At 39.7% G+C, this 16131-nt stretch overlaps 7 protein-coding genes across 8 annotated transcripts in view; 4 read left to right on the plus strand and 3 right to left on the minus strand.

The window, feature by feature from the left end:
* Window positions 1-16131, plus strand: part of LOC124344997 (verrucotoxin subunit beta-like) — a 493626-nt gene that overhangs the window by 467581 nt on the left and 9914 nt on the right. The window lies entirely within an intron of this gene.
* LOC124344966 (mucin-3A-like) overlaps window positions 1-16131 on the minus strand; it is a 322367-nt gene that overhangs the window by 212429 nt on the left and 93807 nt on the right.
* Window positions 1606-3672, plus strand: LOC124333526 (ankyrin repeat domain-containing protein EMB506, chloroplastic-like). Its single transcript, XM_046788977.1, has 4 exons — window positions 1606-1762; window positions 2033-2406; window positions 2635-2767; window positions 3554-3672. Exons 1-4 carry the CDS (start codon window positions 1606-1608, stop codon window positions 3670-3672), a joined length of 783 nt encoding a protein of 260 aa, XP_046644933.1.
* On the minus strand, window positions 3927-5139 carry LOC124348835. Its single transcript, XM_046799154.1, has 2 exons — window positions 4901-5139; window positions 3927-4839 (listed from the first exon to the last, which is right to left on the minus strand). Exons 1-2 carry the CDS (start codon window positions 4973-4975, stop codon window positions 4102-4104), a joined length of 813 nt encoding a protein of 270 aa, XP_046655110.1. The 5' UTR covers window positions 4976-5139; the 3' UTR covers window positions 3927-4101.
* On the minus strand, window positions 5136-7454 carry LOC124345853. Its single transcript, XM_046798334.1, has 3 exons — window positions 7149-7454; window positions 6675-7078; window positions 5136-6610 (listed from the first exon to the last, which is right to left on the minus strand). Exons 1-3 carry the CDS (start codon window positions 7284-7286, stop codon window positions 5152-5154), a joined length of 2001 nt encoding a protein of 666 aa, XP_046654290.1. The 5' UTR covers window positions 7287-7454; the 3' UTR covers window positions 5136-5151.
* On the plus strand, window positions 8507-15333 carry LOC124347364 (stonustoxin subunit alpha-like). Its single transcript, XM_046798448.1, has 3 exons — window positions 8507-8706; window positions 8821-8948; window positions 13411-15333. The coding sequence occupies exons 2-3, from the start codon at window positions 8840-8842 to the stop codon at window positions 14676-14678; spliced, it is 1377 nt and encodes a 458-aa protein (XP_046654404.1). The 5' UTR covers window positions 8507-8706; window positions 8821-8839; the 3' UTR covers window positions 14679-15333.
* Window positions 10026-12362, plus strand: LOC124349229. 3 transcript variants are annotated; one of them, XR_006920250.1, is made up of 7 exons: window positions 10026-10055; window positions 10227-10393; window positions 10474-10851; window positions 10926-11087; window positions 11147-11229; window positions 11292-11651; window positions 11709-12362. XR_006920250.1 is itself a non-coding variant. In XM_046799677.1 (4 exons), exons 3-4 carry the CDS (start codon window positions 11319-11321, stop codon window positions 11832-11834), a joined length of 459 nt encoding a protein of 152 aa, XP_046655633.1. In that variant the 5' UTR covers window positions 10676-11087; window positions 11146-11229; window positions 11292-11318; the 3' UTR covers window positions 11835-12362. The 3 variants fall into 3 exon arrangements, 1 of the variants encoding a protein (XP_046655633.1); XR_006920248.1 differs by lacking the exon at window positions 10026-10055 and having other exon boundaries at window positions 10117-10393; XM_046799677.1 differs by lacking the exons at window positions 10026-10055; window positions 10227-10393 and having other exon boundaries at window positions 10676-11087; window positions 11146-11229.

Genomic DNA, 16131 nt, shown 5'->3' on the forward strand with positions numbered 1-16131 from the left:
AGTTTTTTAACGTATACCTTTAACTAAAGAACAGGAATTGCCCACCACATTGCTGGAAGAACAAGCTCATACTGATTTTTTTTTCTTTTTGTTAGAGGGGCGTTTTTTTGCGTTGTCAATTTTTGTTTAATACGCAAAGATGGGAAGGGAGATCAACGACAAACGAGAAAGCTATTTAAGTAAAATATTCAAATTTATCTCCCCCAGCCTCTTTTTCCAGAACTAGTAAATCGACTTCTTCGCCACTAACAGCGTTGCCTAGTGAGAATGTATTTGTTCCCATTTAGAATTTCACTGGAAAAAAAAATCGAAATAACATATATTTCGACGACTGCAATTACTTCCCTGAGATTTCTTTTTTTGCATTTGAATTTTCAACTTAAAAAATGTACATTGTTTGGAGTAATTGTAATTTAAAGGGGGATAAGTAAAATGTTAAATTTCGCTATTGTCAACATGGCAGCGCTGCAAATCGTCTGCTGATCTCACCCCCATTTGATTTTTGATATTAGCGAGGTAAAGACCTCTTGTCTCGATTTGTTTAAAGTTGAATTCATTTTATATTTTTCTACTTTCTTGTTTCCTACAGTAGTTTAATAATTAGCCACACCAGTTTTCTTAGTAATTTTTTGGTAAAGTTGAATTGTGTCGGTCGTGGTGATGTGGTGTTGTGATTAGGTAGTGTAATGTAATTAAGTGTAAAATGTAGTGTTCAATCATCGATGTAGTGTGGTATTGTAGGGTGATACTGTTAGGTGATATTGTGATAGTGTGATGTTATGCCGCTGTGTTGTGGTGTTGTGCTGTAGCAAAAGAGTGTAGATTTAGGTCACTAAACTAGACTTTTACCTGCAGGGAAAAAGTCTAGTTTAGTTTGTGCAGTTTGGGCGCAGTTTGTGCGTTCAAAATTGCGATGGAAACGACGATTGTGGCCCTTCTCGGGTCTGGGCAACAACAACTCCTGCCTGGGGATTGATATCTGTCGGCACACGCAATTGTCAAAATTTTCCTGGTTCCAACATGAAAAAGCAAACGCTTCGGTAATTTAGAGCTCGCATTAGTCCCACAGGTTTCTCGCTAACAAAGGAAGGTGAAGGTAAACCAACGGGCGATTTTCAAAACGAAAAACATGAACGTTTCACCGTTTTTTCTGTTTTTTGGCAGTTGCACAGACACAGAAGCGAAGGAAAATGAAAATACCCTCAGTGGGGACTGGAATTAAACGCGTTCAGAAATTTCTTTTTTAAATAATGGCATCGCATCCAAAAAAGCTTCAAATATTTAACTCAATATGAAATCTATGAACCATCCCACCCAACTTCCCTATACAAAAAATTGATGTGTTGAAAATTGAAAATCTAAAGCGTTTCCTGAGTGGTAGGTGGTAATCGAAATTGTTTAAAAAAGGGAATCAATTTCTCTTGCAAAACCGTTGATAGAAGGAATACCCTCACTTATTTCTTTTTCAGTGAAAACCTTGTTCAAATTAGTCAAATATCTGAAATGACTGGAATGGTATGGCCTAACTGGACTTAAGGACCTTAATGACGGAACAAGACAAGTTTTCAATTGCTACAGGTGCCGCCCACACGATGTCCATGTAAAATGTATGCACCAAATTTCCTTTTTCAATATTTGCTCAGCGAATCTACTGATCCCTTCATCAAAGAGAAATTTAGAACGTGTCAATTGATGCCAATTCTGAAAGAAATCGGCCACCACGAATCCAAGATAAGTGAAGTTGAAATTAATCGTCAAATGGGTAAGCCTATTAAAAATGGACCTTTCAACATTTTCTTTATATTCAACACTGCATGTGAGTGAAAATGACGGTGAATTCTGGTGGTCATAAGAAAAGACCGTGAAGCATTAGTCGTACTGCAACGCTCCCGAGACAAATATTCAATCAAGAAAAATTTTAAAGAAACTGAAATTCTTGCCGAAGAATTTGAAGGCAAAGATTGTACGAGAGAACTGTTAACATTGTTGTGGATTTCCATGATTATAAATTTCAATTACGAAATCCCGTTAGGCCTAGTCATGAAAAAAATCACGAAAATTGGTTACGAATACGAGAACGATTCTACTCTGTCTGAAGAAAGAAACCCCTTGTCCGACTTGTCAGAAATGATCAATCTCCTGTCGAATGTTTCCAACTGGCATCCGCTTGTAATTGTAACTTATCTGGGAGACACTGAATTACTCGACAGATTAAAGCAAGATAAAAAGTACAACATCAAAGGCGTGTACAACAATTTCACTCTGCTCAACCTGGCCATTCTCTTTGATAAAACTGAAATCTTTCAACATTTCCTACCAAAAACGAACGCCGATCCCGCTGAATGCGACGAAAAGGGAAGGAACGCACTTCACACGGCGGCCAAATTCAACGGGGAAAAGGAAATTGTTAACTATATTTATTGAGCAAAGTTCCCATCGACCAATGTGACGCACCAACTGGAACGACAGCCCTGAATTACGCAATCTCGGCATCCAACACGACAGTTGTTCGTTACTTATTACATTACGGCGCACATCCCAAAAGATTAGACCAATCTGGCTGTACGCCATTTCATGTGGCGGCATTCTACGCCAAAGACGCGAAAATCATCGATCTAATTCCTCATCAAAAAGAGAATAATTAATATTGACGAATGCAACAAATCTGGCCTAACTGCTCTCCACATTGCCGCCATTGTGTCCAACGTCACAACCGCACGTCACCTGTTGGCAAAGGGTGCCGATATCAACCGCCGAGATAAGGAAGGTATTACTCCCACTTCTTTTAGCTGCAAAATTTGCCAAGGACATGGAATTGATCGACTTGTTTCTCAACGATAAAAAGGTTAATTTACGTGATCGCGACGAATTTGGGCAAAATGTAATCGCCTACGCAGAGAAAAACACTTACGGATTGGGCCAAGAAATTATCGATCGCGTCAAAGAAATCGACTACGAAATACTCGAACAATAAAATTTAATGAAACTAACCAAGTCTGAAAGGCAGCATTTCTCTACCTGGAAAAGCCTTACTAGGAAATTACACGATTACTTTGATATATCCAGTCCTTGGCTTCAGCCCCTTTCAGCCTTAATCGCTCCAGTAATGAAAAACAATCAAATGAAATTATTCTACGTCCCGTTTGCTGACTATTAACGAATAGAAATCAAAAATAGAAGTCATCCGCTACATAATAAACAAGCGGATTGTGTCAATTTTACGATTGCGGTCACCTCTCCTTCCATTTGTTGTTGGAAGCCAAGCCATTGTCTACACCAGTACAAAGCTAAATCATAGAAAATACATGGACATGTTTGACTCGCGAGTTCTTATTTAATGGCAACTACTAGTGAAACGAAATTGATTAAAAAGCTGAAGGATCAAAATCATCTATCAGTCGACAACTTGACAATTTAAATCCTCTCTCAAATCGGTCGAATAAAAAGACTACGTAAATCTTGATAGTATCGGAAAATCGGACTCGCAAAACAAACCCCAACAAAATCAATCGCAATCCTTAATATGTTTTGAATTTTTTCCTACCTTGTGCAGCTCGCGTCATCATCATCTACCGTCCATACGTTGGCCAACAGCTGGAAGAATCGGGCCAAGATTTTCTCCATCCAGATCTCAACAAGAACGTCGCATCACCGATGAAACCTGTTGGTTAACGAAAATAAATGCCATTACACACCTGGGATATTACATTACTTTAGAATAGAGTATATGGGTTACCGATACAATAAAAAATATTTGAAATCACACAAGTATCACATAGTTTTCAAAGTATTACTGATAGAAATTCATCAGTTATTTCTTTTGAAACGCACACAATTAATACGGTTCTGGGGCTCAAGGCAAAAGCTAAAAATAATAACAAAAACAAATCAATAGTTACCGAATGTTAGTTACGGCAACGGCTGCAGCGTTTAAGACTTTGGGAAACTTTCTTGCAAGTGGCGCAGCAGTTGTCACTCATGGACCCACCTAGGGTCGATCTGTTTGAAGCATCAGCAGATTCAACATCCAAAAGTGGGTTGTCGCTGTAAAGTGGTGAGACGAATGTAGCCATCCACGGACTGTCTTCTCCCAGTGTAAGGTTATTTTTCATGCCATTTGCTGGGTGCGATCTTGGAACTGTTGAGCCGCAAGACGAATCTGAAAAGCTGCGAATCTTCAGTCGTTTGGATTGGAATGTTGAATGCTTCCGCGTCGCCAGGGAAAACTCGCTTCAAACTCTCTGCAGTCTTTTTCTGGCTCCATTTGCCGCCTGCAACAAGTTTTTCTGCCAATCGGAAATCAAAAGCCGAAAGCAAAAGGAATGGTCTGCCCGTCGGAGTTGTTGAAACAGGACGATGGACTAGAAACAACCAGTCGGGTGCTGGTGCATCCATCCGTTGGATGGCGACATAACGAGGACGAGAGGGATCCAAAAACAGAAATTGCATAACGCAACGAACAACATTCAAAGGGAATTTTTCCATTAGTGAAGTATTCTTCAGATGATTAATGTTGAATTGGCTTCTAATGTGGTATTCCAAGGACGGTTGGAGTGATTCTTCTTCTTTCCAAGATTTCAGTTGATCAGGATCTAAAACGTTGTGCAAATCGTCAGCACGTCGGTACTCACACGGCCATGGTTCCCACAATGCTTTCGTTAGCACTAAATCAACATGGGGACAGCTGCGATCAACTGTAATGCGGATGTCATCGGCAAGGATCGGATACGGAAATGACAGCGACAACGGCTTGAAATTTTCAAACTGGATCAGTTCCACAGTAATTTCGTGGCAGGATTCACAAGGCGCCTGAAAATGTGTTGCTATTTTTAAGCCTAAAAAGAATAATAATAATTAAAACCGATGAAATGGCAAGAAAACGTTGTACAGACCCACCTGCGGCATTGTCGGATGAAATGATATTTACTTTCAGATGGAACTGATCTTCGGATTCGACGCAACTGTCGACTTTCATGTGAAATTCTTCAGGAGCGGGATCTTCCAGTTGGATTTTCGAAGGAATAAACGGATAAGGTATACTCCAGTCCTCGACTTGAACGGATTCAAACGACTCAAAGACGACAAATTCTGATCCATCCCGTATTTCCACGAGGATAGCACGATGAGTTTTCTCAAGCCCGTGATTAGGAATTATAGGAGAAAGGAAATTGAAACGTCTTGGAATCCGGTTGAACACTTTTCCAGTTTCAATTGAAAGTTGTCGATGAAATGGACATTTGGTCCAGAAAAATCGTAACAGTTGCCATGCATCGCTTTCGGCAGGAGTATCAATCGAATGTATGGAGCTCCTAATTGAGAAGCCATCTTGTCACAGGACGCAGTAGGAATGTTTGCGGATAACTTGAGAATCTTTTGGCCATCTTTCCAAGCATCAAGTGTTCGTCTAGCTAGTTGAAAATTGGGATGCATCTCCGCCGGCCTGACATCCTTCTTCAGCCAATGGTCTCCTTCAAGCCGTTGAATCATCGAGTTCACTACGTAGCTGAACGTTTGCGGGGTATACAGCAACATGCCACATCGGTATTCAGGAGGGACACCTGTGATTCCATAAGGAAACTTTGCATCAAAGCAAACGTTCGCTAGCTGATTCAGGAACTCGCTCAGTGCAGGAGAGGTTGACATGACAACGTTACGAAAAGGAGGTGCTCTTTTCCAGCAAAGGTTAACAGGGGGCGGCGTTCGACGTCTCAGGTTAGCAAATTCAGGCAATCCTAGTTCGATGTGGCTTTTGAGACGCAATCCATATAGAGTTGGGATCATGCTCAACGGGCAACAAAGGGTTTTCTCGACGTACATCTTGACAGATTTAAAATCAAACCATTTTAAAGTTTCGGTGAACAACATTGCTGATGGGTGATGGGACAACTTCCCGCTGCAAGCCAGGATCAAATTCGCTAACCCAACATGATCTGCCATGTTGGAGCAGTCAATGACGTCGAACTTGTTGACAATTTCAGAATAGCAGAATTCTATGGCATCCTCCAAATAGAAGAACAATTCAAAGGTTTTCCCGTCGATGAGGCGTTTTCGATAGCAAGACAAAAGGTTCTTGAGTATTTTCTGGCAGGAACGTATCATCATCTTGCTCTTGATTGAAATGTCCAGTTCTTCTTTCAGGAGCGGCATGTATCCGTCAAATGGGCACAGGGAATAATAGAGTGTCCAGCGGAGTGTTGCGTGTTCAAGAATGGTTGGATTGAGACACACGACCTCGATATCGTTTTCAAGTCGACAGCTACCGTTTTCAAAATAGCGCTTAGCTTCTTCACGGATATCTTGAATCGCCGAATCGTCCAACTTTTCAAGCCCAATACTTCTTTCAAAGTTACAAGCTAGTTCAGCAGTGGCCATCGTAAAGGAATCTTCGTCTTGGAATCCGTTTAAGGACTTCTCAATTGTTTCTTCAAAATAGCGCGTAGCTTCTTCACGGATATTCTTGATTGCCGAATCGTTCAAACCTTCAGGCCCAATTCTTGTTTTCAATCTAGATGCCAACGCATCAATGAACGTAGAAAAGAAACCGCAGTTTTTCGTGTTTTCCATTTCTTTTTGATGCCAAAGCAGCCAGTATTTACAAATAGATATCTTCCTGAAAATTAAATGAAGATAATTTAGTACATCAATCTAGTTAGATATTTGAATACAAATTTTACCTTTCAGAGCCTACTTTTTTCATTAAAAAACTAGCTTCAGATTCAGTTTGTGACAAAACAGAAAGCCAAGATCTCCACACTTTCTTCAACATTTCAGTATGTTTAGTTTTAGGGACTGAGACATTTTCAGGGAACGAATCATTCAACAGGTCCTTCAACACTCCTTGAAATCTCTTACGGGTGACTTCTGGCCATTCAAGATTATACCAAACATCCCACAGGAAAGCAAAGTCTTCACCGTCTTCAGGATTGAAATCAGGGGCTGATATTATTTTCAAAATAGTGATGTTGCGAGCTACCACTGATGGATTATAATCATTTAGATGGATTTGAAGGCCTTCAAAACTTTCATTTCTTGCCACCTGAAGAGCGTTTCTCAGGTCACCACTACCCAGAAAAAGAACCTAAATGCAAATGGTCCAATTCAGAATTATTTATCAGTTTATCCAAAAAGATATCTCAGCTGAGGGTTACCTTCAAGGATGAACGGCATGGGTTAAAACCACCTACTCCACAATTGAAGTCTTGCAACACATTTCGACTTCGGGTATTGCCAAATGGGTAATTTATAGGATTAGCTTCGATTACGGCACGTTTTACAGAAGTCAACATTGCAGGATTTGCAGCAATAACTTTGTGTTCTTACAATTTACTATCATAAAATGCAACTAATAACGACCACAAGCATGTAGTTGAACAATAATCGTTGTTCCTTTTTTCGTGATTAATTCGTTTTCTTTCTACCGCTTTGTACCAACCTCGTTTTCTACTTACGTCGCCACGCGTACACTAGAGGGCAGAGGATGCGCTTGACGACGACACAACGCGACAATACACCATCTAGCGGTCAGTATACTTACTCCAAAGTGGGGATTACGAATTTGAATTATTCTAGATTTTTTTGTTTTGAAAGGGTTTTTGAATTTTTGTATTTATTAATCTGCGACGGACTAATAATACCAAAGATGCCACAATCGCAAAATTTTCGACAGGAGATTTTGGAGAGTAGAATTTGAACGGTAAAAGGGCCTCCTTTTATACCCATCACGATTTTCTAGAGCGATAATTATAAACAAGCGCCAAGTTTTCTAACGATTCAAGGGAAACGCGAGAACTAATTTGAATATCGTCATATCGTCAATCGTTTGGGCTACACGTCGTGACACGTAATCGAAAAAAAATTATCGCTCTCATTGACCGAAAGGTTTCCCACTCTCAAGGTGAGATGATTTTTCTAATTTATTTGATGTTATTCTCAGTCTATGATGAATTTTTTTGCATACATTTTTCATGCAGATATCTGTACGCGCATTCCGCAATTGCAAAAGTTTCGTAGTCCTTCATATGTCAGTTGACGAGGGTTTCAAGACAATATGGTAAATTGGAAGGGGATATAATCATTCAAGAATCCGAAACCCACTCGCCAAGTATAAAACTGAAAATAATGAAGACAAAATAAAGAACAAATCCTTATTGCGAAGTTGCTGCGCTTCACTTAATCGAGACCCAACAGTCCAAAATCCCTTACAAAATCGCTGTAGTTTTACTGGCTGAGGCTTCTCACTCAAGAAAATGTTGTTGCGTATTAGTAGGACGCATTGCTGCACTGTAAACAGTATTGCCGTTCCCAAGTTCTGTTCAAGGACTTTACGGTAAAAAGACTTGTATTTTCGGCTTGGCCCTTAGGGTTTGTTACGACTTATATGGAAATAGATTCCGCTGTGCTGCAGGCGAAAAGAACAGCTCACGCTTTCAGACATTTTCACGTTCCAATGTTTTTTCCATCAAGAGTCTGGTATTGAGCATTATTCTCGTTGGATTTGCTGCTGCTGTGTGCTGCTTGTGTAACTGCGTCACTTGACTTCTTCGTTTAATTAAATATCTAATAGGCCTAACTATATAATTAGTTTACCATATTACATAGAAATCCAAGTCCTATGGCAGATTGGAACTGCTGAGACTTTACTTGACGTGTGACACCGTCATCATTTGTCTGGAGACCTTGAAATTCTTTGACTAGAAACTGTTTTACGTAAGTTAATACAAAAGTTCAGTTCGTTTGAGTGACAAAAAACGTCACAGTTTACTTATAGTGCTATTTTGTATAATGTTCATTTCACTCACGAATTGTTTGTTTCGCTTGCAGGGATAAAATATCCAACTAAATGTCGAACGGAGACGATAAAAGTATACAAATGTTGTCAATGCCTGCCCTTGGGCGACATTTCGATTTGGGTACCGTTTACGATGCAGTCAGGGATGCAATTATTCCCGGTAAGTAATAACAAATAATATTTTATGGGTTTTTCGTTGTCTCGTTTTATTGAAGTCGATTGAAGTTCAGACAATTAATTGTTAATCAGTTTTTGCTATAATGAAGCAGTAAATCGCCTTTTACACTACATTAATGGCAAATTAGGAACATTACCTACTCTAGAAACAGATCGAGGAAACATAAGGTTTAGCAATTTCCCGATAGGGATTCTATCGCCAAAGACCTGTTTCCTGACCCAACCCAACCCAACCCAACCCAACCCAACCCACACCAACAGATGGCGTTGTTCCTCTCAGAGAGATAGGAAAGTTGTTTATTTCATTAATGTCTTATACGAATTTTTTCTTAGAGTTTATTAATTAGAAAATTATGATCATGTTGTGCAAGACAAGGTTTTACATGGAGCCGTCGCATTTAGATTTTTATATTGCGACGAAATCATAATTATAAACTCGAATTTGTGTTTTCGTGTTTTATTAAACTGCCGTTAGATGGTTCTGAGTTCTGACGCATTGCTATAAGGCCGTGCTATATAAACACAGCCTATTATCTAGTCAACTCGGTCTTCATTTGCAGTCTTCATTTGCAGTCTTCATTCGAAAGTAATGGTATCACTTCCATAGACAAAGACCACTGGTTTATGCTCTTCATAAGAAAATTAACATGGCCAACTGTCGCCAACATTCTTGCTACCCTTCCTCCTATTTCTCCAATCTTGGACTACTTGTCCTGCCCTCTAGTGTACGTTTTCATCTCTACACTCTGCTTACTTCTATTCAATTGCAATGATTCAATTGATTTCTCTGCTTTTGTAATTAGCAAATGTCAAAATTAAATACAATTTGACTTCTTAATAAAAATTTTTAAGGCAAAATTACCTAAAACTATTAAACGCCAGAAAAGAATTTTACCAAGACAGAAGGAAAACAATCTTCGTCTGCAAAACCCTTCGTAGCCTCGGTGCAGTACAGTACTTTGTCCGCTAGAGGCACTACAAGCACTCCAAGAACTCGGGGTCAGTAGGGATAGGGCTAAAAGGATAGCACATGCGAAACCAGTCTTCTTTATCTATGTCACTTCCATCAACCAGCGGCCACACATCAATGGTAGAATTAATTAACTAATTCAATACCACATTGGTTAAAGAAAAGGGGAACTGTTCTTGAAGAGTTCCTGTAGTTGAAAGTTCCTTAGTATTCTCTTTGCTCGCATTTTGTTTTTAACCTCTACACTGTTGTTGAATGCTGTTTGATTATCGATAGTGTTTTGTGTTACAGATGCAGAATAAAATTACAGAAATGACCAACAACAGTGAAGAACAACAGACCTCATCTTCCACCAAGGAGACCATCATAGAGGTGGTCATTCAACCACCAACAACAGAGGCCAAGGTTGAATGTGATGCTCCCCCCGCTGTGATCACCACTCAGCCAGCACAGTCTAAGTATTCTCTTTGCTCGCATTTTGTTTTTAACCTCTACACTGTTGTTGAATGCTGTTTGATTATTGATTTTTGTGTTGCAGAATAAAATTACAGAAATGACCAACAACAGTGAAGAACAACAGACCTCATCTTCCACCAAGGAGACCATCATAGAGGTGGTAATTCAGCCACCAACTCCAGAGGCCAAGGTTGAATCTGATGCTCCCCCTGCTGTGATCACCACTCAGCCAGCACAGCCAATGCCTGAACACGATGACAGCATTGCTTTGGTCATGTGGGAAGCCACCGTTACTGGTCGACGCCTCATCGACGAGATGGTCAACCTGGGATCATTCTGCGTGGCACAGGAAGATAAAGCAGGAGGGCACGATTTCAAAGAGTACTTCATGGATCATTCTACGTGGCACAGGAAGAGAAAGCAGAAGGGCACGATTTCAACGAGTACGTCATGCCGTATGGCAAGCTACCGCTGAATGTAATTCGCAACAACAATCTTCGCATCGTTGACACGGGTCGTTACCGCATGCTCAAGGAGATCCGAAACAGCAGAATGCTCAAGTCCAAGAGCGAGGTGGCTGCCTGCAACGATTTCGCCTCTTGGCTCATCAAGCTCCAAAAAGATAATTTCACCGACAGGAAAATTGTCTTAGTCTTCTTTGAACCACGCCACTCCAAGATCCTTCAGCTCTTCCAGGTATATCGCCATTTCGTTTCTATTATTAGACTCGTTTCTAACTTTCAGTTTGTTTTAGGCTTTGGAACGTTACCGTCTTCTTGATGATGTCAACAAGATTTTGCTTGGATGTGTTAATGGCTGGGATCTGCTCCGTCAATAGGTAACAACTAAAATAGTAACACGTGAACTGGTTAGATTTTCTAACGTTTCAATCGAAAACAGGTGCATGATTTGAAGAATGAACATCGCATGGTCCTTAAAGCTTTGGCTGATCACCACCTTGGAGTCGACACACCTTTGGAGAGCGCTGTTCAACGTGCTCAAGCACTTCACAAGATCCTTCGCAAGGTGCATGGCGGCCGCATCAACACTAGGGTACTTAAGGAGAACCTCATCAGTTGCGATCATTTGCTCGACCAAGTCAAGAAGATCAAAGAAGAATTGACTAAGGAGGCTCAATGGAGACCTGTATTCGCTGACATGTTTGGTCAAGGTATCAAGCCTCGCCTGCGTGCTGGATTCCTCCGCCATATGCTCGTCGAGTCGGGCATCACCTATGCAGGCCTTACGGAAACATTCAAGGTGAGTTTGTTTTCTTATTTTAAATTCTTAACCGGATAATTGAAATTTCTTTTGCAGGACAAGAAAGATGACGGTGTGGTCGAGGTCATCAAAGAGAACATCAAAGGCAAGAATGAAGCCGACGTGGAGGAAGTCATCAAGCTGCTGAATCAACACCTTGCGCAGCCAGCCAAGCCCGTCTGACGCGGTAGCGGCCGTCGAGCACCCCGCACTCGTTCCATTTGCACTGCCACGGACTTGGAGAAGGAGCAGCCTGCGTCCAAGATCGAGCCCGAGGAAAACAACAACGACCCTGTCAAAGTGATTATGGATGTTATTCCCAGCACTCCTGCGGTCCTGTTCGAAGTTTAAAAAGTCCCTCTCTCCTCGACCCGCCTGAAATTACTTACTGCCTCCCGCCCCACTTCCCTTGTGTTATTCACTTAACTTGTCTCGTTTTTGAAAAATTTTGATCTTTTTTTAAGTTTACAAGTCTTTCACACACGAAACAAACTTGCTTGTCGCTTTTGGTTATGCTTTTCTTCTTACCAGAGATAACACTTGCAAAATTTATAAATATACCAGAGAGCTTTTAGGTAATTGTTTTAGTCTTCCACTAAAATCAATCCAGGGTGTATATGTGCGATGAAATTGTCTCTGCAGTGCCTTTGCAGTGACTTTCATACTTGTGAGTTGATCTCATGGAATGGAATACAAAATACTCTGAGGAAATTTATTGTCTTTTATTTTTTTTTCTTAACAAAATTTTTCTTCTTCATCTTTTATGCAACTATCGAACATTTCTTTTAAGTTGGGATTCTCTAAGGCGGCGGCGACTCTTTCCTTATCGTTGATTTGTTTATTGACTGGATGGGAATAAAGTAAAAGAATATTTTATGAAAGCTTTTTTGAACATTTAAATATGGTATTAGGGCTTACTCTCTTCTTCTGTGCCCTCTGCAATAACTATGTCCAATCTGATCCTTTCCATCACATTTTTCTAAATCTTGCCTCTCAGGCAGAGGCCAATAAGGCTGGCAAGTGAACAATGAGGAACTGCAGGATTGAAATCTATTCTAACCAAGTAACCATTTTCCTCAAATGGTTTTACTTGAACAGATTCATCTGTAATAACCAACAGGTCTTCTAACGTGTTGGGCTTTTCAGGGTCTCTAATTTAATTGTCCTCAGCAAGTCTAAAATAAAAATAAAGAAATGTTTTACTCTGTGGTGAAATATGATAAAAATACAACAGACCAGCAGTGATGATTTCCTTGATTTCTTGACATTGATTATGAACATTTGGTTCCTGTCTGCACGATGATGTCCAAATTGATCTGTCCTTCCAACTTGGAAAGTTCACTGGTGAACGTACGGTTAGTCGCGGTTAGTCGGTTACAGCCCTCTCTACTATCACATTATTACTTTTTCGGGAGGCGGTTTTCTCTCACTGCTACTTGTGAGAGTGCAACAGCCACAATAGACGCTAGAGATCTCCGGAATGCATTAGCCTCTTTTGACACTAGAGCGCTCCGGAGTGCAATAAATTTTACCATAAAGGATAAAGGAAAAATCGGAAAATCAAAATATAGACTTGAGAAAACTATTTTCTAATTGTTGGACCACTCCTATCGGGAAACTCGCGCGCGCAGCAAGGGATCGGATTAAAAAAGGTTTTAATTTTTAAATAGCTATAGAAAATCATTTTTTATTTTACTAGGATAAAGAGACACAGCAAGCCACCTTATCATGAATAAAATTTTTTGTTTGTTTTTATCAGGCTATCCTACTTTCTTGAATGGAAATGATCTGAAAAACGTCCAATCCACCGTGATTAACCACACAGATTTTTCGATTATTGCTTCAGACAAGTTCGCTGACAAATTCCAAGAATTAAAGTTCAATGGATCACTACAAGTCAGCATCTTGTGTGGCCAGATTGAACTCGGCGGATCGGCAAATTATCTCAGCCAAAAGAAAAGCACAAGTCGTGAATCGAGCGTTCACTTGACACTTAAGCGTCGCACCGCAGTCAAGAAATTAGTAGAGAACAACATGGCTTACCGTGATGACGTTCAAACAACCGGCAAAATTGGCTCCGCAACTCACATCGTTACGCAAATCGAGTACGGCGCTGAAGCCACGTTCACGTTCACCAAAAAACTAAGCGAAACAGAAAACCAGCAAGAAGTCAACGGACAGCTGAAATTAGGTGCCGAAAAAATTCAAAAATGTCTTGCAGGGAACGCGAATGTTGGAGGTAGTTGGGCCGACACCAATCAAGAGAACGAGGATAACATCGAGTGTCATTTTCAAGGCAATTTCGAACTGCCCAATGACGTGGAGAGCCCAACAACGTACAAAGAAGCCATCGAGTTCGCCAAAAAGTTTTTGCAATTATCATCTGATCGGGTGGCCAAAGATGATGCAGATGGAAACAAGTCCCTTGGCGTGCCTGTTATTGTTTGGCTCTACCCGTTGAAAGATGCACAAGAAGCACCGGCTCTCCGATACGAAATTCCCCATTGGATGGCGTCTCAATGCTTCCTAATAATGGAAAACTACAGTGAAGTTGAAGATAAACTTGTTCTGATGCTTGAAGATCCTCTATTAGAAAATCTAAGTCCACTTCAAAATAAGCTCCAGCACTTCCAGCGATACCTAACATCTGTCATTGCCGAACTGAAAATAAAATTGTGGGAAATTGTCGTCGGCTTTCGCGGCGGCAAAATCCAAGAAAAAGATTTCAAAATAGAGATGGATCGAATCGGCAATGAAAAATTCACGTTCAATTCCAATCGCCTTAAGCAATGGCTGGCTCAGAAGAACAAGGAACTTTGTTTAATCAAGAGATTTCAAGATGAAGCTAAAAGTAAAATAAAAAATCAGAGCAAAGTTCATTTCTTCCCTTCTGCGACAACACTGCAAGAGCAAATGACCAAATTCCCAGTTGATTGTGGTTTAGAATTTTCATTTTCCTACTTATCTCGCCCAGAACCTTTTATGGAACTGCTTAAACAAAAGCTCGGGACGATTTTTTTTAAATGAAATTCCCTTACCGACCAATAATTTAAATTCAGATTTAGATTGTTGCTACGGAAATGATTCTGTAGTTGAACGGATCCCGAAAGAAATTGTCATTTTTGCCGAATTAGTCAATGCCAAATCAAAGGACGAAAAATTCGCTTTTGCCATGACGGCACCCGACGAATACAACGAAACTTGCGCAAATGAATTTTCGATAATTGTTCACAACAAACAGAAAAGGATTTTTGGGTGGGATGCAGTTTCGAAAGTCATCTGCCAACATTATCCAAAAGAAAAAATGATTCGACATTTTACGCCTGTTGGTTGAAGAAAAAATCCCAGAAGAATGGAATTCAATTCCTCTCCTTGCCTTGTGTACGTTTTACAAGAAAGACAATTTGATCGACATTGTCCAATTGTTAATTGATAAAAAAATCGACGTCAACTGTAAAACAAGCGATGGATCGAATGCCCTCCTTATCTTGTGTCGATATTACAAACAAAAAAACTTGATTGACATTGTCCAATTGTTAATTAAAAATAACATCGAAGTCAATTGCAAAAATGACAACAAGCTGAATGCCCTACTTTTCTTGTGTAAATATTACGACAAAGATAATTTAATTGAAATTGTCAAATTGTTAATTGGGAAAAAAATCGACGTCAAATGCGAAACCAACAACGGTTGGAATGCTCTTCATTTGGTGTGTCGTTATGCGCCTAAAACAAATTTGGTTGACCTCGTTTCGATACTAGTTCGGCACAAAATCGACAAAAAAGTAAAGACGACTGCATTTGAAATTGGGACTGCACGTTCCTTACTTTTAGAGCGTTTTAAAGAAGACGAAGTCAAAGATGTTCTTCAAATGTTGGATTCATAGGCTTATCATTTTCTTTGGTACATAAAACTATGTAAGTTTTTACATTTGACCTGAACATAAAATACTTCGTGCACTACGTGACAAAAAGTCGAATCATTTATTTGATTTATAATTATTTTTAGAATGCATTTACTTGGACTGTTAGCCAACAGGATGATTCGCTGGTTTTACTACATTGAGAAATAATTTTCTTAGTTCTTTTTTCAATTAAATCATTTGGGTAATATTTAATGCATTTAATTTAAATGCAAAGCTTGTGAAATATTACCCAAAATTGGTAAAATATGCTGTTCAAAATGATTTACTCTAACCCAAAATATGTTTTGAAATTTACGCCATTTAACTTATGCTTAATATGGAATTCCGCCTAATAATATCAACTGTCAACCAATTTATTAAAACCCCAAACATAACTGCACTTTATTAGAAAAAATAAAATAAAATTCGTTTTATTAGACTTTGTTTCAAGATCTCCAGCCAAGGCTTTTCTTTATGGAGACTTTTATCTCAGCAAAACGTGGCATCATCAATAAACCTGCTGGGTCAACAAAATAAACAATAATAATATAGATGGCACCGCGTATCGTTTTATC

This window comes from Daphnia pulicaria, chromosome 1, assembly GCF_021234035.1.
Source record: "Daphnia pulicaria isolate SC F1-1A chromosome 1, SC_F0-13Bv2, whole genome shotgun sequence".
Taxonomy (NCBI): Eukaryota; Metazoa; Arthropoda; class Branchiopoda; order Diplostraca; family Daphniidae; genus Daphnia; species Daphnia pulicaria.